The sequence below is a fragment of the Lepidochelys olivacea genome (genome assembly GCF_965140295.1).
Source record: "Lepidochelys olivacea isolate rLepOli2 genome assembly, chromosome: 25".
NCBI lineage: Eukaryota > Metazoa > Chordata > Testudines > Cheloniidae > Lepidochelys > Lepidochelys olivacea.
The window spans coordinates 18,581,890-18,608,259 of NC_140435.1; the positions used below are offsets into that span (position 1 = coordinate 18,581,890).

Consider the following 26,370-nt stretch of genomic DNA (forward strand, 5'->3'; position numbering starts at 1 on the left):
AGTTCCCCAAGGCACAGAGAAGGCATCTGGCCCCCAGAGCTAGGTCTCTACCCCTCCCCCCAATTTGGTCCAGGCTTCCTACAGCACTGTTTGGCTATGGCACAGAGAAGAGCATCTCCCCAGGGGAGGAGCTTCCAAGAGCCCCTCTTTAGCTGAAAGCTAATGCCCATGTTTGAGATAACCGTGAGCAAGGTGCCATCCCTACCCAGTGGGTGAAGTGAGAGCAGCTGCACCAGAGGGACTGTTACATTTCCCCAGTGTAGACATGGCACCAACATCCCCACACCAGCCTTGCCCCTCACCCCTCCTCCCACCCCACCCCAGCCCTGGGCTCAGGGCTAGACGCAGGAGAGACCCAAAATGAGAGAGAACTAGGCCAGGAAGTTACTCAGTAGATTCATTTGCAGGAAGGGCATTCCTACCCTGAGTCCCAAAAATCTGCATTTGTGACATCAACACAATTAGAGCAAGTAGAAGGGAGTGTACATCAGGCTTGGGAGGGTAAGGCACTGGTCTGTTTGCGTGGAAGGAGGATGGGGCTTAGCGACACAGAACCATTTCCTGGAGGGGCCAGTGGGTAGAGGACATGGAGATGTCAGCATTTGGAGGGGCCGGTGGAGCTAGTTCACATAAGGCATCAGTACGGGCAAAGGGTCAGGTGTCAGGCACCAAATCAGCAAAGCAAATGTAGCGTGTCCCCCAAGATTTGCTGTGCTTAAGGCTTGTCCCCCTCTGGTCACAGCACCCAGCAAGCTGCGCAGCATAAAGCAAGATCTTCAGCCAGTCTTGCTGGTGCCCAAGGCCGGGGCAAAGCAGGGCAGGCGTGGGGCCCCATTCCTGGTTTGGACTGTCTGCTGTGAGAGGCGCAGGTTCCAGCCCAGGGATGGGGCACCTCCTCGGAGAGTGAGCCGGAATGTACCCTCCCTTATGTCATCTCGACAGATCTGGAGAGGGAAGAGCCGAGGGGGTCAGGGAGTTCCCTGATGTGGATAGTTGCTCCTGCGCTTTCAATACGGTGTATTCGACACACACTGGCCGAGATATCTGGAAGCCCTTCCAGGCCCATGCTGCCCAGCTGCTCAGCCAGGCTGCCTACTGGAGTCAGGGTGACCAGATGCCTCTCTCCAGCAGAACCTGCTCTTTTAATCGACTCTCCAGCTGGTGCTGCTCCCTGACCTCTGCAGGGCTCCTGCTGCTGCTCTTCCTGATTACAAGGCTGGGCTCTCCCTAGCACAGCTCCTGGTGCTAGACACCCTGCGTGAAGAGATGCTTCGAATTCCCATGTCCAAATTCAAACCATCTTGTGCCTTTTCTCCCATCAACCCCCCCTCACAACTGAACTGCCCCCACCTGCAGCAGAGTTTACTGGGCATGAGCCCAGAGCTGACATCATACCAGGCAAAAAGACATCCCCTGCTGCCTCTGGCTGTCTGGTCACCCCAGTTGCAAGGCCAGGAGCTGGGGTGCAGGGAGCTGCCCTAGGCTGGGGGTTAATTCAGGCAGAGAGACTGGGTCTTCAGAGGAACTGGGACTCAGCCCCCCCATCTTTGCAGGCATCTGGCTTTTCACCCTGCAAAGACACAGATCAGTCAGGGACCCTCACGACATTCCAGACACCGGGAGGGGCGTAGAGAGGAAATGGCTGCAGTCGCATTGCTGGAGCACTAAGCCTCGGCCCCTGTCCTTGCCTTGCTCCCCTCCCAGCTGGCCCTGGCCTTTAGCCCCAGCGGGCACCCTGCCAGGGAGGCAGGCAGGCTCGAGCTGCTTGTTCTTTGGGCAGGCAGGACAACAGCTATTCCAGCAGTTCCACCAGTAGAGGGGCGTCCCCGAATCTGGCTAGTGGGCATCCTTTGGGCATGAGCTGGCCAAGGTGCTACTGCAGCTCATTGCCCAGAGCCTGGGGAGCAGGGCGCTGTGACCGTGGTGCACTGGGAACAGCTGCCCACACAGGGTTTCATGCATTGCCAGGGTCCACTCACCGTGTACATCTCACAAACCATCTTGAACAGAGCACTCTGCGCTCGCTCCTGGAGAGCGTCTGTGTGTTTCTGAGCAGGAGAGAGAGAGGACAAATCGGTGTCAGCAGCTGGACAAGCCCATTCCAAGGCTCAGCCTCTGGCTGGAGAAGGCAGGCAGGTGCTCAGTAATTCCTCCAGGAATCTAGACATGCCTTTTGCTAGGGCTGCTGCCTGGAACACGAGCGACAGCTCTGCAGCGCTTTGCTCCGGACGCACAGGACGAGATGGAGTGAGATCGGATGGTGCTACCTGACTGCGTCAGTCGCTACCTGCATGGTGCCCTCAGCATTCACCGGGGTCCCTGTTTGAGCAGCTGCAGAATGGGTGTGTTTCTTGTCAGCACAAAACCAGGGCTTGTGTCTGAGCACAGCGCAGCCTCTTGGGGGCTATGGCTCGGGTACAGAACATGCAGCCCGCCAGGGAAAGTCAGTGTGAAATCCCCTTGCGGCCCAAGGCCCAAATCATTGCACCCATGGGGGACATCGGTCACACCTGGGCCAAGTGGGTACAATGTGTCACCTGAGCAGAACAGCAGCATCAGGCCCCCACGTGGCCCAGGTGTAAGTGACGCGACGTGGCGTCAGGCAGGGGAGTGCCACGCCTCAAGCAGGACGGGCTCAAGGGGACACAGCAGAACTGCATGCAGGGAGCTCACACCGCACCTGGCTGGAGCCAGTCCCTTGGATTCAGTTTCCTGAGCAGATTCACCCCAAAGCAAGTGGATGTTCATAGAATCATAGAATATCAGGGTTGGAAGGGACCTCAGGAGGTCATCTAGTCCAACCCCCTGCTCAAAGCAGGACCAATCCCCAACTAAATCATCCCAGCCAGGGCTTTGTCAAGCCTGACCTTAAAAATATCTAAGGAAGGAGATTCCAACACCTCCCTAGGTAACGCATTCCAGTGTTTCACCACCCTCCTAGTGAAAAAGTTTTTCCTAATATCCAGCCTAAACCTTCTCTACTGCAACTTGAGACCATTACTCCTCATTCTGTCATCTGCTACCACTGAGATCCATCCTCTTTGGAATCCCCTTTCAGGTAGTTGAAAGCAGCTATCAAATCCCCCCTCATTCTTCTCTTCCGCAGACTAAACTTCCCTCAGCCTCTCCTCATAAGTCATGTGTTCCAGTCCTCTAATAATTTTTGTTGCCCTCCGCTGGACTCTTTCCAATTTATCCACATCCTTCTTGTAGTGTGGGGCCCAAAACTGGACACAGTACTCCAGATCGAATAGAGGGGAACGATCACATCCCTTGATCTGTTGGCAATGCCCCTATGTTTCCTGCCCCTTTGTCTTCACTGCAGGGCAACCAAGGGCAGCCAGATGAGGCTCATGCAGCGGCAGGGCCTGGCTGCTGAGATAAAGCATTTCCTCAAAAACTCTGCAACAACTTTCACCCTTCGCTTCACCACAAAGACAGGCTCTGTGGGTGCTTCTGAGAGCCGTTCATTCTTCCCTAATCCCACAATGCATTGCACTCAAGTCACCTACCAGAGCTAGATACCAGGTGCATGGGCTCCATAGCATTAACAGGCATGTGCTTTGGGACGCCCCCCCGTATTTCACATGCTAGGTGGCTGGTGCTCCCATGCTGTAACACCTAGCTCTGTGTGGGACTGCAAGAGACTGACCCTCTGGCTACGAGACCCACCGACTGCCCTGCCTCAGTGTTCTCAAGGGCAATAGGCCTGGGTTTTGGAGCTGAAGGTCCCAGGTTCTAGCCCGTGCTTCCCATGCACGTCTATTATCTGCAGCACATGGACGCTGCACTGAACTTCTGGCTCTGGTTGCTGCCCACTGATTCACTGTGTGGCAATGCCCATGGGCCCTGCCAGCATTTCAGCAGGAAGGCCACAAGGCACCATGTCTCCTACCCCATTGACGAGGATCCATGGCACGTAGTTATGGGGTGGGTTGAGGGCATCTGTCAGTTGAGCATTGTGGTGCATCAGCTTGTTCCCCAGATCTCCTGTCACGCAGGCCGTGATCTCAGCCAGCTGGGTAGTTGGGGCATAGACCTGCAGGCACTGCGAGGAGAGGAGTAGTCAGAACCAGTGCAGAGAGCTGGTTACCCAACTCCCCACCACATAGGAAGGCTGAGGCCAGGGGCTCTTATCTGTTCTGAACTCATTAACTCATAGTGCAGGCTGGAAGCACAACGGGCCATGGGACTCAGCCAGTCCCAGGGGCAACCCCCGTGACTGCCTGCATAATGCTAGAGTCTCCAGAGCATGTCCCAGTTCACCTGCCACCTGGGCCTCACTCCTGCAGAGCACCTCTGGAGTGAGGGCAGGTGCCTGGTGGCAGCACGGAGGGGAAAGCGTCCTCGCAGTCCACATGGGATGGCTGAGGCGTGGCAAGAAATGGACATGGCCTTGTCCTTGTCACTAAGCTGCAAATGGCCAAGGCCGGATGTCCCACCAGGCACAGATTGGCAGGAAATGCCAGCCCTTCTGGGCGTTGGGTCAAGACACTTGATTGGACCTGGGCAGGGGAACAAGGGGCAAGTGGAAGGGGGGTTACTGTGGGGTGGGTGCAGAGACCAGCTGGCTGAGGCAGCTCCCCCCAGGACTTGATTGAACCAACGGAGTTTTATAGCTCTGGGCCCGCCCAGCACTGCCAACATACAGCTGCAAGATTCTCGACCACAGAGCCCGCCGATTCCATGCAGAAGATCACAGGGAAAGACTGATCAAAGTCCTTCAGCTGGTACATCAGGCAGGTCTGGAAGAGCAGGGCAAGCCACAGTGTTAGTGCCCTGAGCCCAGCGGGAACATACCCAGGAGCAGAAGCCCTGTCTGAAGAGCCCAGAGAGGCTGTGCCCCGGGGGTTCTCCAGCTGGCAGAGCCTAACATGACCAGCTTCTCCTCCTAGGGAGAGAGGAATGGCTGCAGGGGGAGCCCCACACTTCACTGTCAACTGGGAGAGTCCTATGGAGTCCTTTCCCCAAGGTGGGATGATGCTGAGAGGCCTATAATGAGGCAGCTGAGGGGCAACCCCCCCGAATCCGCTATCTGTGGAAGGCCCCGGGGAAGGTGTTGCTGCTCTCTGATGTTCACCCCGAGATGTCCTGGCTCACCCCCATAGATCACACCTGGGTCTGGCTCCCGATGCCAGCACAGCTGCCTGAGTGGTTCCTGGACTCTGCCCTGTGGGGCCAGGGGCCTCCTTGCTCCTTCCCTTGTGCCAGCAAGGATGTGAAACTCAGCAACTCGCGTGTCACATGGTGACTGTGCTGAGGCCACACGTGGGACAGGGCCTAATTCCACCCCAGGCTAGTCCCATAGCAGAGCCCTTGCGGCTCTCACCATGGGCCCCACCTCCGGGCCAGGGACGAGGGAGCCCTGCCCCCTCCTCCCCCACTCCAAGCACAGCTAGTGAGTCCAAGTCGCCCCTGGCTCAGTGACACAGGGGTGGGGCGGAGTGTGGGGGGTCCCCATCACCTAACCAGGAGCCACTGTTTCCTTCCATCCCGCTGTCCTGCACATTCCACCGACAGCACACACCCCCCCCTCAATCCTAATGCCATGCCTGGGGCCAGCCCCACCTCAATCATGTTCCCCTTGCACTCTGGTTCGCCATGCTGGCATTCGAACTGCCACTTCCCGCTGACGTTCTTCTCCTGCAAAGGAAACCGAGTCAGAGCCTAAGATAACACTACCCCTCCCCCATACTTCCCCCTCGCCCCGTAGCGTGTGCCCCACACGCCCTGCCAGGATCAGGGCAGTGGGGGGAGGGAAGACCAGGCTATGGGGACAGAACAGTCATGCAGTCCCTACCCTTGGCTCAAACTGGGGTGCAGGGCCCTTCCCCCCCCCTCTGCAGCCAGAGACTCTGCCGCTTACCTGGGCATTTCCGTACGGCACCAGTGTGATGTTCATGATGTCACTGAGCATCACCCAGGTGGGGAAGAGCTGGGTGACCAGGAAGCCGCGGCAGGCCGGGCACAGGCTCTCGTAATACAGGCTCAGCGACACAGGGTCGGCTGCCTGGGGGCGGCGGTAGAAGTTGGTGCATTGCTTCTCCACCTGCGGGCAGTGAAAGATACGGGGAGCGGGGATGAGCAGCAGGGTTGGGACCGGCAGAACCAGGACTGGCACAGACCCCATTGCCCCAAAGAGCGAGCTGGGACCCGGCCATCCTGAGCTCTGGTTCCGGCTCGGTCACAGGCAAACCGGGCGTGCACAAGGGAGTCATGAGCCTCTTGGGGCATGCGGAGGAGAAACCTGACCCTGCTGGGAGCCACCAGGGTGCTGCAGCAGCTGCTCTGCTCAACCCGTTTATGCAACAGCCAGCAAGGGGCCTGGGGACAAAGTCCCTTCCCCAGAGGCGCTTGACGGACAGGATGGGGGTGCCACCCGGAGTCGTGTTTAAATAGCAACCAAGTGAGCTGGTGCCGACAGGTGCACGGAGGGTCCCTGTCCTAGGACTGTGCTCTGCCTCCAGCCCAGCTCATTTGTATTTTAGAGGAAACAGCTGGGAGACCTGCCAGCCCTCCCCAAGAATCCAGGCCAGAAGGGAAGTGAAACAGGATGCCGGGGCTTTCAGGGGGGCTTTCTGGGGAGCTGCAGCCGAGCCTGCCACACACCAAACAGCTGCTGGGGCTTTCCAAGGGGATTTTCTCAATCCACTTGGTTCAAACGTGCACTTCAAACGCTTAGCGAAATGAGTCCACACCCCACGGAGGGATTGGGGGGTGGGGGAAACATCCAGGTCCAGAGCACTCAAGGGCTTTTTTCCTTCTGGTTCCGAGTGCACATCCGGGCCCCTAGACTCTCTCCTGCTTCAACGTCCCATCAGACCCAGTTCTGGCTTCTGTTCAATGGGCAGAATCCAACCCAGCAACTGGGGCATTAGCAGACAAGCCTGTAAGCAACACACGCAGCAGAGCCTGGCTCCCGTTGGCAGGCCGGGCCTGCGGGGCCCATGGGGCCAGAGCTCAGGGCTCTGGCTCCCATCGCCAGGCTGGACCTATGGGGACAGACCCTGGGGCTCTGGCTCACGTTGCTAGGCCAGGCCTGTGGGGCCCATGGGGACAGACCCCGGCCAGGGCTCTATCTCCCATCACCAGGCTGCGCCTGTGGGGTCCATGGGGACTAGGTGACCAGATGTCCTGATTTTATAGGCACAGTCCCGATATTCAGAACTTTGTCATATATAGGTGCCTATAACCCCCCACCACTGATTTTTTACACTTGCTGTCTGGTCACCCGAATGGGGACAGACCCCCGGGGCTCAGGCTCCTGTCGCCAGGCCGGGCCCGCGGGGACAGACCCCCGGGGCTCGGGCTCCTGTCGCCAGGCCGGGCCCGCGGGGTGGACTGAAGCTGAGAGTTTGGAGTAGCGTCTGGTCAGGGCTGCCAGTTTCTGAGCCCCGCACTCTGAAGCCCACGCAGTGGTTGTGCAGCTTCAGGCCCTGCTCCCGCTCCGCCATGGGAGGGTTATTAATGGCTGCTGTGCTCAGAGCGGCAGAAAAAGCAGAAGTATCACCAATACCCCCACACAGCTGGATGGGGTGAGGGCAGAGCAGGCTGGGCCGTGGCAAGGGTGCGGGGACGGAGGTCAGGAGCTGCACGGCAGCGCAGCTCTCCCATGGGGATGGCAAATGGACCAGGGCCCCAGCTGGCTCCCTCTTGAGCCAGGGACAGGGGCCAGCTTCCCCCTGCCCTGCAGGCTCTCTCCTGAGCCTGCCCACGTCAGGGAGGCCAGGGGCAGCTCTGAGCCACCAGGCGAGGCGCAGGGTCCGAATGGCGGGGCTCCCCCAGCCTGAGGCTTCTGCCAGCGCTGAAGGCCTGGGCTCGGCTCAGGGGGTGACTAAGGAACAGGGAGGTGTGGGGAGTTAGCCGGAGCTAGGAGGCTGTTCAGCACCATGAAGAGCTCAGGATCCAGGCGCTGCAGCGTGCTGCCCCTTTAGGCCTGGGGCCATGGCCACAGGCAGTCACTGGCACTGGGCACTGCTACCCCTGGATCATAGGGTAAAGAGCAGGAACCAGACGCTTGCTGGGTCCCATGTACAACCCCTGTGGGGGCGGGGGGGGGGGGGAGGCACAGCGTTGTCTGCGCTGCTCCCAGTGAGGCACAGGAGATTACAATTAAGAGCTTGGATCCTGGTGCCTAGATATTGGGGTGATGGGCAAATTCTACGCTGGGCAGGCAGGAACTCAGGCTGGGGGAGTGGGGGGTTCTTTCTCCGCCTTGTGCTTATTTTTCCCAGCTCTGCCCCTATCCTGAAGCTCATGGGGATAGGGCTGCTGCTGCTGCAGTGGAGAGCTGAGGGGGGCTAGCCCCTAGAGGCAAACCTCTCTCCCTTCCCCACAGCGCCCGAGGAACGCCTCCTCTTATGGACACATCCACAGCCAGGAGCCCAGGGGCTTGTGGCCTGCGAGTCTGCTCGGGGCAGGCTGGGTGCCTGCTGAGTGGGTTGCAAGGCCCCAGCCCCAGGGGGAAGGAGTCAGCACTGTCTGCCTTTTACCCAGCCTTGCCCCTGCGAAAGCGAGGGGACAAGGGATGGGAAGGGATTTGCTGTGTCTCACAGGGGGCCCGTAGGCAACACTGGTGTTGGAGTATCAGTGAGTACATGTACTCCCCCCGAGTCTCCAGGGGTCTGAGCCGGTTTCTCTGCGGTCAGGGTCACTGAGGGGGAAGCTCAGCTCAGCCTTGTTGTGAAAGGACCAGGCAGGTTCTCCGCTTTCCCAAGACCAGAGAGGAAGCAGCTGCTGCCAAACCCACAGGACAGAGCAGGGCGAGATGCCAGCTCCCCAGCTCCTGCTTGGAGCTCCCCAAGGACAGGCTGCCCTGAGTCGTCCCCCTTACCTGGCAGGCCATGGCAATCTTCCAGGAGCTGCACAAGAGCCTGGGCGGGTAGTTACAGGCTGGCAGGGAGTCCCCACCGCTCACAGCCCAGAGGGCCAGGGCAGCCAGCAGCCAGCGGCTCATGATGCGATCAGCCTGGAGGGGAGCCAGAGTGAGTAGAGCTGGGGAAGGAGCTGGGACTTTCAACGCTCTCTGGTCCCGCCTTCAGCTGCCTGCCTGCCTGCCCGCCCAACTCGGCCTGTTCTTCCTCCTCCTGTGCCTGCCCCACCTTCCAGCTCAGCCCCTGCTGGCACCCGGAACAGCAATCACATCTGGGCACCAGAGAGGGGGCAGGGGACAGTGGGACGGAACGAGCCGTGCACTGACCACCTCCTGCACACACCTTTCACTGTATGGGGGTAACACCCCCAAACCCCGGGGAGGGGTCAGGGTGCTAGGTGCTGTACAACCTCCCAAAGGGGCTCACAGTCTACATGCAGGACAAGGGGGAACAGGTGAGGCAGTGGTGGGATGGAGGTGAAGGCAGCAGGCTGGCAGGACAGGACAGTGGCGCTGCGGAGACCGAGAGAGAGGGTCTCCCTCTGTCCCAGGGCAGCATTGCTCGGAGCTGCCTGGCCCCCATTGTGCCTGTTGAAATCAGCAGCAGTCCCCCTGGAACGCACGGAGACCAGGAGGCTCCCAGGGCTGGGCTGGGGCCTGCTCCCTTCCCAGCAGTTCAATGGGGGATTTATTTGCACAGGAGGGTGAATCGGCCTGTAACCCACCCCCTGGGGAAAGGGCCCCTTGCTGCCCCCAGAGCCAAGGCTGCTTCCCAGGTGCCGTGGGGCAGGCAGGCTCAGAGGCAGCTCAGGGAATTAGTGCCCCGGAGGCTCTCAGCCCCCCCTGCTTCACATTGGGGGCAGGCTGGCAGGAGAGGGGTCTGCACAGCCATAGGCTCAACCCCTCCCAATTAGATGAGGGACAAGGGGCTACACATGCACAGCGCCCTCCCCAGCCCTCCCCACTGGCTGCCTGCTCCACCACGTCTGCGCACACACCATTCCTTGGGCCCCAGCAGACACTGAGCGAGCGCCACGCATGGCCTCCTGGCTGCTGGCAGGTCACACCACAGCCCTGCTGCTCCGACTGGCACGCCAGGGCAATGGCCTTGGGCATTACCTGGGGGAGGCCCTTTTGAACTGGTGAGAAGTCGAGAGGCTCAGGATGTTGCCTGGGCAGAACAGCTTGCATTGGCACCCTGGCCACAGGCTCCCTGTGCGACTTGTCCAGCCCCCAGGCGGGCGGGTGGCCAGCAGTTGCTGAGGGAAGAGTGGAAAGCACCATGCAAGCCCTGGGTGCAGGTCTATGCTGGGGTGAACATAGGACACCCTGTGGCATTCCCACGGCCGGTTCCATAGATAAAATGCTACAAGCTACTGTCCCCAATGGCCATGGGGAGACTTCTACACATGACCCCCACGCTGAGCCAACAGCCCCTATCCCCCTGCATTACCCTGAACAGTGCCCGAGGACACCAAGTCCCAGAAGTGCTGGCTACTTCCCATGGCACAAAAATCTGCTGGCCACACTGATGTGAGAGATTTGAGGAACTTCCCTTTTCTAGGGAAAAACAACATATGGCCACTTCCTGCCCTGTCAGGGGGTCAGCTTGTCACAAGCTTGTCTCCCCGGGGTCCACATCTCCCCCTGCTCAGTAGGGAGAGCCTGGGACACCAGCAGCCCCCAGTTAGGGATCCAGGGCCTAATGCGCATGAGATTCAGTGACTTTCTCTTGGACGCGATGGGAAATCCACCCCATCACAAGCTGGCTGGGCAAGAGAGCTTTCCACTGCCATGGGGGCCCAGAGTCACGTCTTACTGGGGTCACATGCTCCCTCCATGGGTCCCCCATGCACTGCAGCCTCCTGTGGGCAGGCCTGGAGCAGCGCAGTTGGACCCTGGTGGGAGGGTCTTTGTCTGGCAATTGACACCTTCTAAACAACTGGACAGGCCTCTCCCTGCCAGAGGCACCTGGAGCCCTGCAGAGGCGGTGGGTGCTGCCTGCCAGAGCGTGAGCGGTGGAGAACTCCCACACGGGGCCCAGTTTTACCTGCTGTTCTCTGCAGCACAGATAACCAGCCGGCTCCTGCTCCAGAGCTCCCCAGCGAGATAATTTAACCCTCTGGGGAAAAGGCAGAAGTCAGACAAAAAACACTCCTGAACTTACAAGAACATTTTAAAAGAATTAACCCCTCCCCTCATCCAGCAGCTTCATTCTTTCAGTTTATTTCTTCCTTTGTTTAAAGTACCGTACAAAAATGATCTGACAGTAACAAATCCTGGGCTTAGGTTAGTAAACGTACACAGAAAGAGCACAGAGAATGTCTTCTGCTAACAGACAGAAGACATGGCGATTAGAGTATTTATTATTGCATATCTCATAAGAGCTAAAACCTCAGGAGTGCTCACCAGCCAAGTTCCTCTCAGACTGAGTGCAAATCCCAGCATGTCAGCCCGCCCCCCAGCAGGCAGGGACCCATGCAAGGAATCAGGCTCTTGTCTGCTCACAACCCAAACGGGCTCTTTCCTCCAATGAAATTAGGCTGCAGGCTTAAAACAAACCACCTCTGACTAATGCAGCCCAGAGCTTCCTGCAGAACAAGCAGAATTTCAGCATCCTGCACAAAGCCACATGGTCCTGAGGCCAAGAGGGGGGTTCTAGACCAGGGCCTCCTTTGCTGTCCTCCCAACCAGGCGGTGACCCCGTGCATTTGGCATGTGTGCTCCTGCCCCGAGCTTCCGCGTGCTGCACAAACTACGATGGATGGAGCCGGGAAGCAGGAGTGGCTCAGGCCCCCCAAAGCAGCTTCCCCCCTCCCCTTGTGACACTGCCCATTCCCCACCCCCACATCTCCTCTGCCCTGATGCCAGGGGGAAGATTTGCACTTTCCCCCCTACCCAGTAACCCTGGCAGCGCAGTCACCAGGCCCATAGTGGATGGAGGAGTGGAGAGAAACAAGAAGGGAACTAGCAAAGGGCCTGGCCAGGAACTGGGCACTTGGTCTCAAATCAAAGCCCCATTTCAAGGATATTAGGTCAATTTCTTCCACCCCCACATGGCAGCCAAGACAAAAGGGGAAGGCTGGCTGGGTGCTATTTCATGTTGGGCAGCCTGGAGTTGTGCAAAGCAGAACGAGCCGACTCTCTGGCTTGCGGCTTTACGTTTGCCAGGTGGGACGAGGACACGCAGAAGATGGGCCTAGAATCACAAGAGGTTCTGGTTCACATCCTGACCGAGGGTGCAGATGAGATCACAGACAGCAGAGCACAACCAAGGCGATCCAAAGATAGTGTTCTCACGGATTAACCCAGAAGACGTAAACAGCAACAGCTAAAGCAAAGACCAAATCACAACTGGCTTATTCCAAAGGAGTCATGTCATAAAAAAAAGAAAAAGAAAGAAAGAAAGATTCATTCAAGGGCCTTGTTCTTCCACTGGAGGAGGAGAAAAAGCCAAGTTTCTAAGAGCCAAGTCAGGCATCATCAGAGAAAGTCAGCCGGGGAGGCGAGGGGCGGGGGGGAACTCTTCATTGCGTACTGGATTGAGGAGAGCAGAGCCTTCCTTCTGCAACAGGCACAGGATGCAGCCACTGACCACATTTCCATCCTCAGCAGTGTTCTAGCCACTCTGAAAGGGCCGTGCTAGCAGATGCACAGAAGCAAAGCAACCACTGGTCAGAGCATTCACATGGAGCTGGCTCAGCTCCCAGGGAGCAAAGGGGGAATTTCAAATTCCCCTGAGGAGAAGCAGGCTTGGGTCAGGCAGCAACAGACCAGGCCAAGTGGGCAGAGGGCAAGTCTCCCCCAAGGAGCTAGAACCGTCCATGCAGGGAGAGGCGGGTGAGCCCACCAACGAGAGGAGGGTGAGGCTAGAAGCAGAGGGGAGAGGTTTTCCTAATCTCAGCAGGATCCCAACACACAATGCTGGCGGAGTTACCAAGGTGCTTCCAAACACAGGACGGCTGAGGAGCCGGAACACAGCATCCCCAGCCAGCTCCCTAGCTGTGCAATGGATGTAGTGTATGTAACACCTGCCAGCCCGTGTGCCCCAGGGACAGAGCAGCACCTCTACCCCCCGCCCAGGTGCTGTACCCTACCCCAACAATCCCGCTGTCTGGCAGCACAGACAGGCGCCGTGAGCCAAGTCGCCACACTGAGGTGTGGGGAAGGCCAGCGAGGAAGTAAGTGGCTAAGTATTAATACTAATATGTACAATAGAGGGGTCAGTTTTTATGGCTTAATTTCTCAAGGAGCAAGTCAGCTTTTGGGAGAGCAGGTAGGGTTGCCCCAGCTTCTCAGGGGGTCTCGTGTGCTTTGCTGTCTCCTGGCGCAGGGACATGGACTCCAACCAGCCAAAAGCTGGGGGTGATCTTCCTGACCAATCGAGTCACCATCTCCTAGGCCTCTCCCGAGGGAGCTTTACCTCCCTGAGCCTCCCACCTACTGACAGCTGCCACACTGGGCTAAACTCACTGGCTCTGCCCTTCATTGCCCAGAGATCCCCAAATCCAGTCCTCAGTGTCCCCCTGTGCCAAGGGGGTCGAAGGAGCAGCAGCCATCGTGGCTGCTGACCTCAGCCTGAAGCTAACTCCCTTCTTGCCCCACACATGCGGCTCACTTTGGCCAGCACGTGGCTGGACCCAGCCGCGAGTCCTCCAGCCACCTCGCTCCACTGGCTGACACTGGCGGAGTCCAGGGAGCTCAGACAGCCGAGCTCCACCCAGCGAGGAGACGCCAGCACTCGCTCGCTGAGCCCCGAGTCCGTTCCCACCAGTGCCGCAGGGCACGTGGACGGGGGGGAGAAGAGAGACCCATGCTCACGCCGCCACGCGTAGGGCCACATCAGCTCCTGCAATTCCCAGTGCCACGAGAGCCCAGGGCAGGCCGCACTGGGCTCCACCCACACCATTTCCAGAGGAGCTAGAGAGGAAACCAGGCCCCAGCAGCAGGACATGAACAGCAGAGCTGATGGTGCAGGGGTGGGAAGGGTGCGGGGAGTAGCGTGGTCGTGGCAACGAAGCGCATCCAAAACTCTTCCCCGCCCCAGCGCGCCCACACACAGCATGCGCACGACAGGACGCACTCCCCACCCCAGCAGATCTCACACATGCTCCCTACCCTGCCAGCTGAGGTCTCCCCCGCCCACCTCGCACCTAACCATGCCGCGACTGACACAGACCAAGCGTCTGCCTCCAGCTGGGACGGAGCATAAGGCCTTTGGAGACAGACCAAGGGGTGAGGAGCACCTCCCTAGAGCTGGGCAGGCACAGTGCCAAGGGGAGAGTGCCATGGGATACCAAGCATCACCCCTCAACCCTCCTGGCACTGCCAGCCACGCTGGGGCAGAGGGGCAGGCACTGCAAGGGGCTGGTGCCTACTGAGGCCCGACATGGAGGGAGAGGTACCACATCCCACCCAGGAAGCTTCCCAAACCATTTTGCTCGGTCGAAGAGAACCCCCCGTCTCACCCAGTAGGTAACACTGGCCCCTGCCCCACAGCAGTCAGACCTATGCCCTGCACTGCTGCCTGGCTCAGGCATCATTAGGAAACACACAGCAATTCTCCTGCTCCCTCGTACTAAAACGGACACGATTGGAAATACTACAGAAATCCCCAGCTCCTTCCCCAGGGCTAAGCTCCATGCCCGCTCCCTACAGTACTCAGGATTAGAAGTGCTTCGGAAACAGTTGGCTTTGCATACATAGTTCTACCTCATGCATACACATTGCTCCCTGCTGGGCCGAGTCCACACCTTTCCCTTGCAGGAGGGCCTCTCTTTGCATAGGGCTCGCAGCATCAGACATTCCAGGCACCTCTGACTTCACGTTCTCCCAGGGCCGGGGATGTGCTCGGTCTGTCGCTGCCCAGGGCTTGCATATCATAACAAGGGTTCTGCATACGAATGAGCACTAGCAAGCAGCTGATTATAAAATAACCGTATTCACATGGCTACAGTTCGCTGTGATCAGGGACACTGAGGAGACTTCCCAGAAGCAATGGACAAGCACAGCTGTGCATCCCCCAGGGGCAGCCAAGGGAAGCACTGGTACCAACATGGATTTCACAGCTTAGCTGGCACAACCAAGGCGAAACGGGGGGTTAGTAACAAACTAATCTAATGGGGCCCCCCCAGCAAGCCACACACAGAGGTTACATGGAATGTGCTGCCAACACCTGGCTTCTCCGCCAAGGAGCCAGCGTGCTATGCCCTCGCCAAGCCCTTCAATAATCAAGTGCCCCCTTTTCTAGCTCTCCCTGGGTGAGGCTGGTGCCCCGCAGACCAAAGGCCAGCGCTCACTCCAGTCCACAATATTACTGAAGTGGAGGGAAAGGCGAGAACGCTTTTAGCAACGACCACTCGGGGGTCAGGCAAGAGCGCTACCTGCCCCGTCCCCGCAGGGCTGGTCCCACCAGCGCTCTGGGACAGGGACAGCACCAGAGTTATACGCGAGACGGGGCCGCTGGGCTGGCGACCCCACGGTGCACCCCGGACCTAGGAACCGAGCTGTACAGCGACACACAGTGGGGGAGTGGGAACTGCGAAGGGAGAGACAAAGCCCCACACAGCAATTAGCCTGCGACTGGACTCCTCCTCAGCAAGGCTGAAGTCACGAGCGGCTTTTCCATCCCAAGCCGACGGCCCAGCGTTGCCTCCCCGTCGGCCAGCGTCCAGCTGGGTTTCTACTGCTGAGCGAGCGGGACACCAGGAGCAGGTCACAACATCCCACAGGCTCTGGAGGGGCAGGAGACTCATCTAGACAAGGGCCAGAGCCTGAGGAGGAGCCAGAGACAGCCATTGTGCTCTGCGTCAGTGGCTCATCTGGCAGGTGGCTGGGAGAGGACCGGGTAAGCCAGTGTGACATTCAGGGAGTCATTGTGCTGCACCAGGGACATGTGTTTGTAATGCAGAACCAGGTCCTTCAGGGATGCGTACAGGTTGTAGGGCTCGGCAAAGCCGTAGCCGGTCACCGTCTTGTAGATCACACAGTGCTTGGTGTCTCCATCCACCCTGCCGGGGAAGCAGAAACACACGAGTCACCGGGGCTGCCGTCAGGAGCCGGGGACCCCTCCCACAAGCCATGCAAGACGAGAGAGGCCCGCCACTCCCCGCCTCCCAGGGGCGGCCCGCGGGGGACGAGAGAGGCCCGCCACTCCCCGCCTCCCAGGGGCGGCCCGCGGGGGACGAGAGAGGCCCGCCACTCCCCGCCTCCCAGGGGCGGCCCGCGGGGGACGAGAGAGGCCCGCCACTCCCCGCCTCCCAGGGGCGGCCCGCGGGGGACGAGAGAGGCCCGCCACTCCCCGCCTCCCAGGGGCGGCCCGCGGGGGACGAGAGAGGCCCGCCACTCCCCGCCTCCCAGGGGCGGCCCGCGGGGGACGAGAGAGGCCCGCCACTCCCCGCCTCCCAGGGGCGGCCCGCGGGGGACGAGAGAGGCCCGCCACTCCCCGCCTCCCAGGGGCGGCCCGCGGGGGACGAGAGACCCCCACGTCCCTGCAGGAATCGACCAGCCTATCTGCGAACTTAGCAGAGAAGCTTCAGCCCTGCATGTCGGGAGCTGAGCCTGCTCCAGGCATCACGCCTGCGCCCAATCAGCCTGTTCTCCCCTGATGGGAGAGCCCAGCAGTCCCTTGCACACCCTGCTTCGGCCGGCCCGCCTTCCCCAGCCGGGCTGGGGCTGGCAGTTGGAGGGAGACCCACGGTGGCCCTGCAGAGGGGGAGGGAACTCACACCACGGAGCAGGCATAGCAGCCCTTCTGACTGCTCTCGCGGATCAGGAAGGTGCCGTCGCGCTTGCCACACAGCATCTCCTCCGCCTGCACACGGTTGATTTTCCCCACGTACCAGGTGCGCTCCTCATGGTGCGGCAGCTCCTCCTCATCGTCCATCATGGAGTACTGGCTGCAAGACAAGCCTGGGGCTGAGCAGACCCTTCCCCCACAGGGTATGCGCCCACTGCTGGGGGAGGCCAGGCCAGTTCCGCTCCCACACGCAGAGCTACGTTGCTATGCAGGAGACCCCAGCCTAGAGCAGTGCCTCCCCAGCTCCAGCACCTTCCCAAATACCCCCCGGGCCTTTGACCCTTCCCCATGGCTCAGTCCCCAGCCCCCTGCTCCACCAGGCACCCGAGGCACCCAGGGAGCTCTCACTGTAACCTGAGGGAGGCTGACAGCGTCAGGGCCTGGTACCAGCTTTGAGCCCGCAGTCCTCGGCCCCTGCAGCCCACAAGCCACCAGCACAGAGGCAACGTCAGTGCCGACAGAAGCCCCTGAAACACAGGCAGCTGCATCTCCCCCATGTCTCAACACCCCGTGAGGAGAAGCTCTACAGCCAGCCTGGTGAGAGCACAGGGCTGGGGACCGGGAGCTCCTGCTCCCAGCCCAGCCCAGCCCAGCCATCGTCGCGCTGCGTGAGTCCCTGCCCCGCTCTGCATCTCAGCTCCCCCCTCCGTAGCACGGGGCTGGGACCCGGCGCCGGGGGCTAGCCGTGTGTGCAGTGCTCTGCACTGCAGTAGCAGAGCGAGGCCTCGAGGGGGAAGCAATGCTCGGGCCACTCCTCCACTCAAAGCCAGGCCAGGCTGGAAGGGCTCTCCGAGCAGCCCGCAGTGCCCCATCGCGCTGGGCGCAGTGGGGAGGGACACTTACTCCTCCGTCTCATTCTTGATGCCCAGCCATTCATTGATTTTCTTCTGCCGGGCCCCCTTCTGCGTCAGCCACCTGGGGGAGGAAGACGAGAACTGAGCGATTTGCAGGGCGGGAGAGGAGCAGCTTTTCATTCCGGCCTCCTTCACAAACTGATCCACCAGGGGGCAGAATCCCCCACGGAATGAGCCAAGCAGGCAGGATTGGGCCCAGCTGCCCCTTGAGCTGAGCCCCACAGGGCACAAGGAGGGCGTACCGGGGCCAGAGCCCCAAACACGGCTGGACGCCCAGCCAGAAGCCAGCCGGGATCAGTGAGCAGCAAGGACAGATCACAACTGGGGCCACAGAAGGGCCCACGGGCTGCTTCTTCCCTCACTCCCAGGCCAGAGCCGGGAGCTGGGGCAGGGGGACGGGGCAGGCCGCGGCACCTACACCAGGTACTGGTCCCGAAGCTTGCGCAGCTGCATCAGGTCCGGCTTGAGGCTGTTCATGCGCTTGTCGATCTCCCGGTTCTCTGAGGCCTGTTTCTTCAGGTCCTGCTCCAGCTTCATCTTGCTGTCATGGATCTCAGTGACGCGGGACTTCAGCTTCTCGGAGTTCATCAGGATCCTGCCGGGGAGGGCACAGGAGTTACAAGCTGGGGAGGGGAACCTGGGCCTGATGCCGGAGCCAAAGGGGAAGGGCTGCCGGGCAGCTGGAGCTGGCTGGTGGAGGGGCAGGGGGGGGAAGGACTGGGAGCAGCTGCAGTGTGGTAGGGCTGCGGGGTGACAGGAAAATCAGGCAAGCAGTTTGCCTTGCAAAGGAACTAGCCCTGCTCCATTCAGGCTCCGCCCATCCCCGAGGCATCTGAGCACCCACAGCTAGGGCGGAGATTGCCCTGGGGCCTGTGCCCCTGGCAGCGCCAGGCTGGGCCCTCACCGCTGCACCTCCTTCTCATTGCCCTCCCGCCGGAAGCGCTCGATGTACTCCTTGCTGCACTTCTCCTGCGTCTGGCACTGCTCCTCGAAGATCTTGATGGTTTCGTTGAAGGCCTCGATCGCTGTCCTTTTCATCTGCAGCTCCTGGGGGGAGGGGGCACTCTGAGTGAGAGCCGAGAATCGGGGCCCAGCCCAGTCCCCTGCCTTCCCAGCAACGCCCCAACTGCACCCCACCCTGGGCTGCCCAGCAATGGTCTGATCCCCAGCCCAGCCCTCCCAGCCACGCCTCAGCCCCCAGCCGGAACCGTCTTCTGAGGTCCTACAGCCTCTCAGCGAGGCGACTCTGCCAATTCCTCCCCCTTCACCAGCAGGCTGGGTATCTGCACCCCAGCGCAGCTCCCCCAGGGCTCTCCAGGGCCCAGATCACCTACAGAGCAGGGCAAGCCAGCCAGAGCTCAGGCCCCACTGGCAGCGAGAAGCCGTGCAAGGTATTACACCCCTGTGCTGGCTGGAGTGCCAGGTAGAACAGCAGTGGAGGACGGGGCGTGCGTGGCCCCAGGGGACCCGCGAGGGAGCCGTGTGGCCCCGGGGGACCCGCGAGGGGAAGGGGGGGGCGCATGGCCCCGGGGTACCTGCGAGGTGCGTGTATACTCCTCGTACAGCAAGTCATACTCCCGGCTCTTGTCCTGGTATTGCTGGTGATAGACCTTCAGCTGCTCCCCCACGGCCTCCACGCTGTCCTCCTTCACCAGCTGGTCCTGCCACACAGAAGGCCCCAGGGCACGTCAGAGCTTGGCACTGCCCTCCCACCCAACCCCACCAGCTATGCGGGCACCGCTGTACTCTCACTGCAGGACGTGGGGCTGGCCCACCATGCCAGCGCTGCCCAGGAGTGAGAGGGCCATAGGAAGGAGGTGGAGAGAGGCCTGGGGTAGGGCCAGGTTCGGGGGAGCTCCCAGGGCACCAGGAAGGATGAGACAGCAGGGCATTGTGGGGCCCTGTGCCTGCCTGCACCGAGCCCCGCCTCTTCCACCCGTGGACAGGACAGAATTACCTGGCAGCGGGAGGCACCCAGAGGCCCCATGGACAGCCCCGGAATATAGGGTCTGCCCACATATCCCTGCTTGCGCCCCTCAGCAGCCTGGCCCAGCCCCCTGCCCCTCCTGTCGCATGGACCCCACTGACAAGTGTCCCATTCTCCAGGCTGTGCTGTTGCCCAGGGGATGGTTTGGGCAGCCCCAGCTCCTCCACCCTGGCCACGGCCCCTTGGACATCAGCGTCAGGCTGGGGCCGAGTCCCCCATGGCTCAGGGGACGCAGCTGGGTCGGGAGGAGCGTGTCCCAGGACGCCATGCAAACGTGGCTTCCCTTTCCCCTTGCTGACTCCCTGGCCAATGAGCGTCCCCTGGGCAGCCGGGCCTCGCACGCTCCAGGGAGGTGGGAGGATCTGCTGCCAGCTCCGCCAGGGACCTGGAATCCAGCATTTTCACAAGCCCTTGGCACGGCCACTTGCCATGGCTGGGCCCTATGCTCACATGGACGGCGCTCAGCGTGGGGAGCAGGGCTGGGGCAGCTCCTCCGTATCAGCACCAGCCGCGGGGCTCAGAACCCCCCAGCCCAGGCCTGACCTGCTGGTACTTGGAGATGGGGTACAGCAGCTTGCTGTCCAGCTTGGCGTTGTACTGGGCCAGCGACTCGTGCCGGTAATGGTTAATGAGCTCCACCACGGAGCTGAAGGTCAGGGGCTCCGAGAAGCCGTACTTCCCCTCCCGGTGGAAGATCTTGATCAGCTTGTTGTTGCCACCTTTCCTGCGGGGCGGAAGTGGGAGCAGGGAGCGAGCTCAGCGCCAGGCAGAGACCCACTTGTCACATCCCCAGGGGACCAGCTTGGCAGTGACCTGCCCCCGTGTGACGAAGTGGGACTGTTCTTAATATTTCCTCCGAATATTGTGGGGGTGCCTCAGTTTCCCCTATGCAGTTCTTAAGTATCTAGGGGGTGGGGTAAGGGTGTATGATCATTGCAGAGCCCTAGAGGGCAGGTGTGTGCAGAGGTCTGGACACAGAGAATGGCCGACACCCTGTTTCCTGGCAACTGATGGCCTGGGCCCTTCCCCCCCTGCAAGGTGAAAGCTGAAGGGTTGGAGAACAAAGGAATCAGGTAACCACCTGGCCCAGGAAAGGAACAAAGCCCAGAGGAGGAGGGGCTGGAGGGATTTTCAGTTTTGGGGCTGGCTGGGACATGGAGTGAAGGGCAGACGTGGTTGTCTGGCTCACTGCCCCCCAAAATGGACCCAGCTGAGGGTTCCTGTTCTCTGCACCTACAAGCTCTGTGTTAGACCATGTTCCTGTCATCTAATAAACCTCTGTTTTACTGGCTGGCTGAGAGTCACGTCTGACTGCGAAGTTGGGGTGCAGGACCCTCTGGCTTCCCCAGGAGCCCTGCCTGAGCGGACTCGCTGGGGGAAGCACACGGAGGGGCAGAGGATGCTGAATGCTCTGAGGTCAGACCCAGGGAGGTGGAAGCAGTGTGAGCTGTGTGTCCTGAAGACAGGCTGCTCACAGAAAGGCGATTGCCCCAGAGTCCTGACTGGCTTCATGGGGAGCAGTTCCAGAGCATCGCCCAGGGACTCCGTGACACCCCGTGCTCCGGCCATGGCAACCTTCACACTCACTGTGGGGCTCAGAGCACCCAGCACAAGCCTGGCCGACGGGCATCCCCTCAGTCCAGCATCAGGGAGTGATGGAGGCTGGGCACGGGACAAGGATAAGCCCCCCCACTGCCACCCCTTCTGCAGATGCCACACTCCTCCCCTCCCTCACTGCATCGTTCCCCCTAGCCCCTCACAGACACCCGGGGCAGCGGGGGAGCCTGTCTGGTCTGGAAGCCAGCAGGCTATCAGTGCTCTACAGCTCGGGGGTGCTGCAGCCCTGCCGCCACACTGGGGCTCAGAGCCCTAGTCCTGGGGCAGGGAACCGCCGCAAGCCAGGCACGCACAGTGGGCAGAGCCCGGCCAGTCAGGCGCGTACCTCGGCATACGGCTAGTGGCCCTGCCTAAGGGGCTTGGGCGCCCTTACCTCAGTGTGAGCGTGTACTCCCCCTGGATCTTACTGGAGGCATCGCGGACCAGGAAGGTGCCATCTGGTGTGTCGCGCAGCTTCTCGTTCACCTCCTCCCTGGGGAGGGGACAGGGCACGCGTGGTCACAGCCGCCAGGGCACGACCCACAGAACCCACCCTCGCCCGTGGGGGGCTGGAGTGTAGGGATTAGTCAGTCTCACCCTGCCCGGCCCCAGCCCCACACATCCCCAAACAGGGGGGCCCCACGCCTTTAGCGGCTCCTGAGGGTGTAATGGCTACCCAGGGGGCACGGGGGGTGCTCTCGCTGGCCCACTACCCAGAGGAACACGGTGTGAAGAGCCCGGTACCTGGAAATGTCGCCCCAGTACCACTCCGCCTCCTGCAGGGGCGCGCTGCTCCCATTGGCCAGGCTGGCTCCACCGGGCTTTGGCTTCGAGGGCTTCGGAGGCAGAGCTGCAAGAGAGCCAGGTGAGCACTGGAGCTGGGCTGCGCTCGGGCCCTGCTCCGGCCAGGATTTGCTCGCCACCAGCCCCAGCACCGTGCCACTTGCCCGGCTTGGGCTGCCCTGGCCCAGCTCCAAATGGGCGTCGAACCGCATTGGTGTTGGGGGTGCTGAAGGTGCCACCCCGAGAGCCCTGATGCAGCATCCTCCAGGCAGGACCCACTCCCTTGAGTGCCCCCCCCAACCGCCTCCCCGTGCACGGGAGAGACCATCTCTGCGCCCGTCCCAACTCGGGCCAGTTCAGCGAGTGCCCCGCTCAGTGCCCGTTCTGTGACGGGGGCCGACGGGAACGAACCAAACACACAGCCCTGGCGGAGGCTGAACAGCCTCCTCCTTCCCAAGTCACACAGGAAGTGAGCAGCAGCCCGGAAGGGCCCCAGGGTGCTGCAGCTTGTGGGGCTCAGTACCTGGCGGCACTTGTTCTGGCTCCGAGTCCTTCACCTGCAGAAGTGTTTCCAGGAAGAGTCCTGAGAAATCGGGGCTCAGCTCTGCACTGCAGGGAGACAGGGACTGGAAATCAGCACCCGGGAGAGATGCCAACAGATCCGGGAAGGAGGCATCGCGGCAGGTACTGAGCCAGAGGGGGATGGGGGTTCATTGCCCCAGCACCCCCCCCAGGCTCTAGGGTGCACGCTCAGATGAGCAGTGCAGCATGCTGCATTATCCGGACAGCCTGTAACCCCGGGGTGGGGGGTTGGGGGGATGGGACTTCATTCTACTGTCCCCAACTCACCAAGCTAGCAAGGTGCTCCTTGACAGACAGATGCAGGGTCTGCCCCACTTTCTAGTCCCAACTCTGCCTACAACCTGTGGCCCCAGCTCCCCACTCTAGGGTTGAACAGGTACTCAGCTGCGGGGTGGAGCTGCCAGAGGCCATGGGGAGGCACTGGCTGTTACAGTTGGGCTTTGCGCCCCTTGCTCATACCAGCAGTTTATTTCCGGCGGGGCTAAGTCAGGGTCTCTTTACAGACCACCAGCGAGGGGCCGACCCCATTTGTCTCCCCTTGATGCTGGTGCAGGAGGCAGCGTGATCTGGGTGTGACAGAGTAAGGTCAGGGGCCACTGTCTGCAAAGTGTCACCATGCAGGACGTCGAGTACAGGGCCCTCAGCCACACTCTGGGCTCCTGCACACCCCTAGCTCAGAGACCTGGCCCACGGCAGCGTGAGCTGAGCTGGCAGGCTGGCTCCCGGGGCAGAGCACCACCAGCCATGTCTTGCTCTCACCCATCTGCCCTCTGGTGAGACGCAAACCCCCAGCCCGCGTACCTGGTGCCAGGCAGCCGGAGCAGCAGAGGGCCGAAGATCTCGCCCAGGGCCCGAGGGTGGAGGCCGTTGCTCTCGGCCTGCTGGGACACCTTCCCCAGGTGGTGGAGCAGGAACTGCAAGGTGAGCAGGTTCTGGAGAGGGACCGCAGGAGACTCCAGCGCCAGCAGCAGCTGCTTCCTGCAGCGCTCTGTCTGTGGGATCTCTGGAGAGAAGCAAGAGACACGCTGGAAGGGCAGGGGCCAGGCCTGCCTCACTCCCCAGTGCTCCCAGTGCATACGGGCTGCTCTGTAATCCACCTGCCTCTGTGCACCAGGGTTATCACCAACTGTGCCCTGGAGCCCATCAATGCCCTTCCCCACCCCCTGCAGCACAGCCCTTACCCTGCAGGATGCACAGGATCTCGCCATGCACAGATGTCGGGACCACAGGAGCAGGCAGATCCTGCAGGAAGCCTCGCAGCGCCTCACCCAGGGAATGCACGTCGAATGGCTCCACGTCACCCAGCACCCAATCTGCACAGAGCAAACAGACCCTTCCAGCGGGTGCCGGGGCTCACACACGGCAGCCCCTGGCAGCTCTCTGGCCAGCTCAGCTTTGAAGGATGTATCTGGAGTTTCCCCAGCGTGGAACCTGGGGGCATGAGACACCCCAGAATCCACAACAGTGGCTGCTGCTGGGGCACAGCAAGGGGGTGGCATATGGGCGGGGTCCCTCAAGGCCCAGCACAGGGCAGAGCTGCCAAGGACAGACATGCTCTCTGATTCCCATCCCCAGGGACCTGCGGCATACAGGCCTCGCTGTGACGCAGACTGCAGCAGCCCCGCCCCAGCCCTGACAGGAGCTCTGCAAATCCCACGCGGCCCAGTGCAACTCCACTGGCATGAGCACAAAGGCTCGCTACTCTCCTCTCACACCAGAGGACCCTGGAGCTTGGTTTTGCTCGGCAGGGAGCGGGCGTCGGGCAGGCCAGAGACTCCCTGCCGCAGCTGGTTTAGGGCCTTTGCATTTTTAGACCTCTCCACAAGGAGGAGGATCGGGCAGCCCTGGGGCAACACAGCAGCAGCCACCTCCAGGTGGCTGCACCCCAGTCCGGCGGAGGGCAGGGAACTGTCTCCCTGAAACCAGGACTCCGAGGGCCCAGCCAAGAGGGCAGCCGGCACAGTGAGATCAGCTGCCATGGTAGCTGCACGTGCAGGAAGTGAGCAAACGCAAGTGACATGGCTGAGCTGATCTCTGGCTTATTCGTGGTTTGGGACAGCCTGGAGCTGAGGAAGCAGCATTTAGCCCTTTGCCAGGGGAGCGTGGGAGCATGGCCATCAACACGGAGTTGACTGGGGAGGGGACCGGGCTCACCACACTCAGTGTGTAGCAGGAGATCCAGGAGGAGCTGGCTTGCGACGTCAGCTCCATGCCCCACAACCAAAGAGCAGAACTCGTGTCCACGTTCCCTTGCACAAGACTCCTCCTCCTCCTGCCAAACTGCAGGAAAGTGCAACCGCCTCGGAAGCGACACTTGCTGGCTTCCCTTACGTGCAATGACACCAACACAGCAAGACGGGCCCGTCCTTCACCGGCTGCTGGGGAGTTACCACTTGCCGAGGACAGAAGACAAGCTTGGCCTGCATTTCATTACTGCTGGCACGGTCACGTCCACTAATCTCATCCATCTGACCCAGCTCGCCTCCCCTCCGTACAGAACTGGTTCTTACCGGTCTTCAGCGCTTGTCTCAACTCCGAGCCAGACGTCCTGTATAACATCTCACTGTCTAAGCCTGTGGGAAGTGCAGGACGGTTTATGTTAGCTCTGTGAATAGAGGCAGCCACTTCAGCAGTGCTGATAATCTCTGAGCTGCAGCCACAGCAGTTATTAACCCAAGGGAGCTACAGCCCTGCGGCAGGAACGCTAGCTCCATTCCCTGCCCACCAGCCATGTCCTGATCTGCAGACTCTGACTCACGTCAGCTGAACCGGGGCTAACCAGCCTTGGATCAGGCTGTTTTAACAGACTCCAGAGACAGAGCATTTGCTGTTTCCCCGAGGTGATGGCACAATCCGTTAGGAAACCCAGCCTAAGTCCTGGCCTCCAAACAACTAGCCACCTGCCAGCCTTGGACTAGCACAGGGTTCCTGGGCCAGCGGCCGCCAAGGTGGGCCAAGGGTCACTGCCTGAACTTGCTGCGTATAGCTAGTCCCATGGCGAGTTCATGCTGAGGTGGCACCAGCTGGGCTGACAGGACACAGACTAAACCCATCCTGATAACGAGAACTTGCCAGGCTGCCAGCGTGTCCGGCTTCACGGCTCCCTGCCGCCTGCCAGGCACTCCTGGCCCCGCTTTCCAGCGGCTCAGTGGAGTAGCTGTGCCCGGAGGGAGCCCTGGCAGAGAAGGGGTTAACAATGGATGCTGCCCCTTTGCTACCTCACACGGGGGCTCAGGACACCAGCCCCCTCCCCTCCCCTCTCACCTTTCTTCTCAATGGCTTCCACCAGCCTCAGCAGAAGCGGGGGCGCGACTTCAGGGGGGGTGAACTGCTCCGCCAGGTCCGGGAGGAGCCATGCTGATGGAGACAGCAGGGGAGAGCAGGCAGTTAGAGCCCATGTAGCACCTGACAGCCAGAGGCTGAGGCCACAGGACTGATTCTGACTGCCTGGCTCACTTCCAACCCACCGCACAGGCTTGCTGGGCCCGCAGCCAGGTTGCCTCCCCATTGGGGAGGGGCAGCCCCCACACTCCAGCACACAGGAGCAGGTCAGCAGCTGGCTCGTTCAGCAGGGACTCAGCAAGCCAAGGTACCACAGCCCACCCAGTGCCCTGGGGGCAAGCCCTTGGGTCAGGGAGCTTCTCCTCCTGCCTGTCCAGGACCTGGCGCAACCAGGCACTGATTCTGGCTGGCCTCATGCTAGCAGTGAGCCAAGGGCCTGGGAGGTGCCCCCGCCCGCCGATGGAGGGCTGGGGGAAGGATGGCAGGGAGGGCCCCCAGGGTGGGGCTGGTGCTCAGGGGAGGGCTAAGTTATTTTCCACTTAGGGCAGGCTGACTTGGGGCAGGGGGAGGAGAGAGGGGCCATGTGGAGCCAGAGCTGCTCCAGCCTCTTCCTGGC

The 26,370-nt window shown here is 60.9% G+C and overlaps 2 protein-coding genes across 4 annotated transcripts in view; both read right to left on the bottom strand.

Moving 5' to 3' along the window:
* Positions 1-380: 380 nt before the first annotated feature.
* On the bottom strand, positions 381-10,125 carry IFI30 (IFI30 lysosomal thiol reductase). The gene is made up of 8 exons (XM_084614893.1): positions 9,992-10,125; positions 8,834-8,968; positions 5,867-6,049; positions 5,569-5,643; positions 4,650-4,745; positions 3,896-4,048; positions 1,980-2,048; positions 381-1,570 (listed from the first exon to the last, which is right to left on the bottom strand). Exons 1-8 carry the CDS (start codon positions 10,061-10,063, stop codon positions 1,517-1,519), a joined length of 837 nt encoding a protein of 278 aa, XP_084471019.1. The 5' UTR covers positions 10,064-10,125; the 3' UTR covers positions 381-1,516.
* Positions 10,126-11,082: 957 nt separating this feature from the next.
* PIK3R2 (phosphoinositide-3-kinase regulatory subunit 2) overlaps positions 11,083-26,370 on the bottom strand; it is a 37,684-nt gene continuing 22,396 nt past the window's right edge. For all 3 annotated transcript variants that reach the window (XM_084614889.1, XM_084614890.1, XM_084614891.1), the window contains 14 exons: positions 25,737-25,829; positions 24,983-25,045; positions 23,654-23,785; positions 23,274-23,475; positions 22,414-22,499; positions 21,852-21,957; positions 21,502-21,600; positions 20,055-20,235; positions 19,060-19,185; positions 18,429-18,571; positions 17,943-18,119; positions 17,514-17,585; positions 16,600-16,770; positions 11,083-15,882 (listed from right to left, as the gene is read on the bottom strand). In XM_084614889.1, coding sequence (XP_084471015.1) covers positions 15,690-15,882; positions 16,600-16,770; positions 17,514-17,585; positions 17,943-18,119; positions 18,429-18,571; positions 19,060-19,185; positions 20,055-20,235; positions 21,502-21,600; positions 21,852-21,957; positions 22,414-22,499; positions 23,274-23,475; positions 23,654-23,785; positions 24,983-25,045; positions 25,737-25,829 — 1,844 coding nt within the window. In that variant the 3' untranslated portion in view covers positions 11,083-15,689. The remainder of the gene's footprint in view (positions 15,883-16,599; positions 16,771-17,513; positions 17,586-17,942; positions 18,120-18,428; positions 18,572-19,059; positions 19,186-20,054; positions 20,236-21,501; positions 21,601-21,851; positions 21,958-22,413; positions 22,500-23,273; positions 23,476-23,653; positions 23,786-24,982; positions 25,046-25,736; positions 25,830-26,370) is intronic.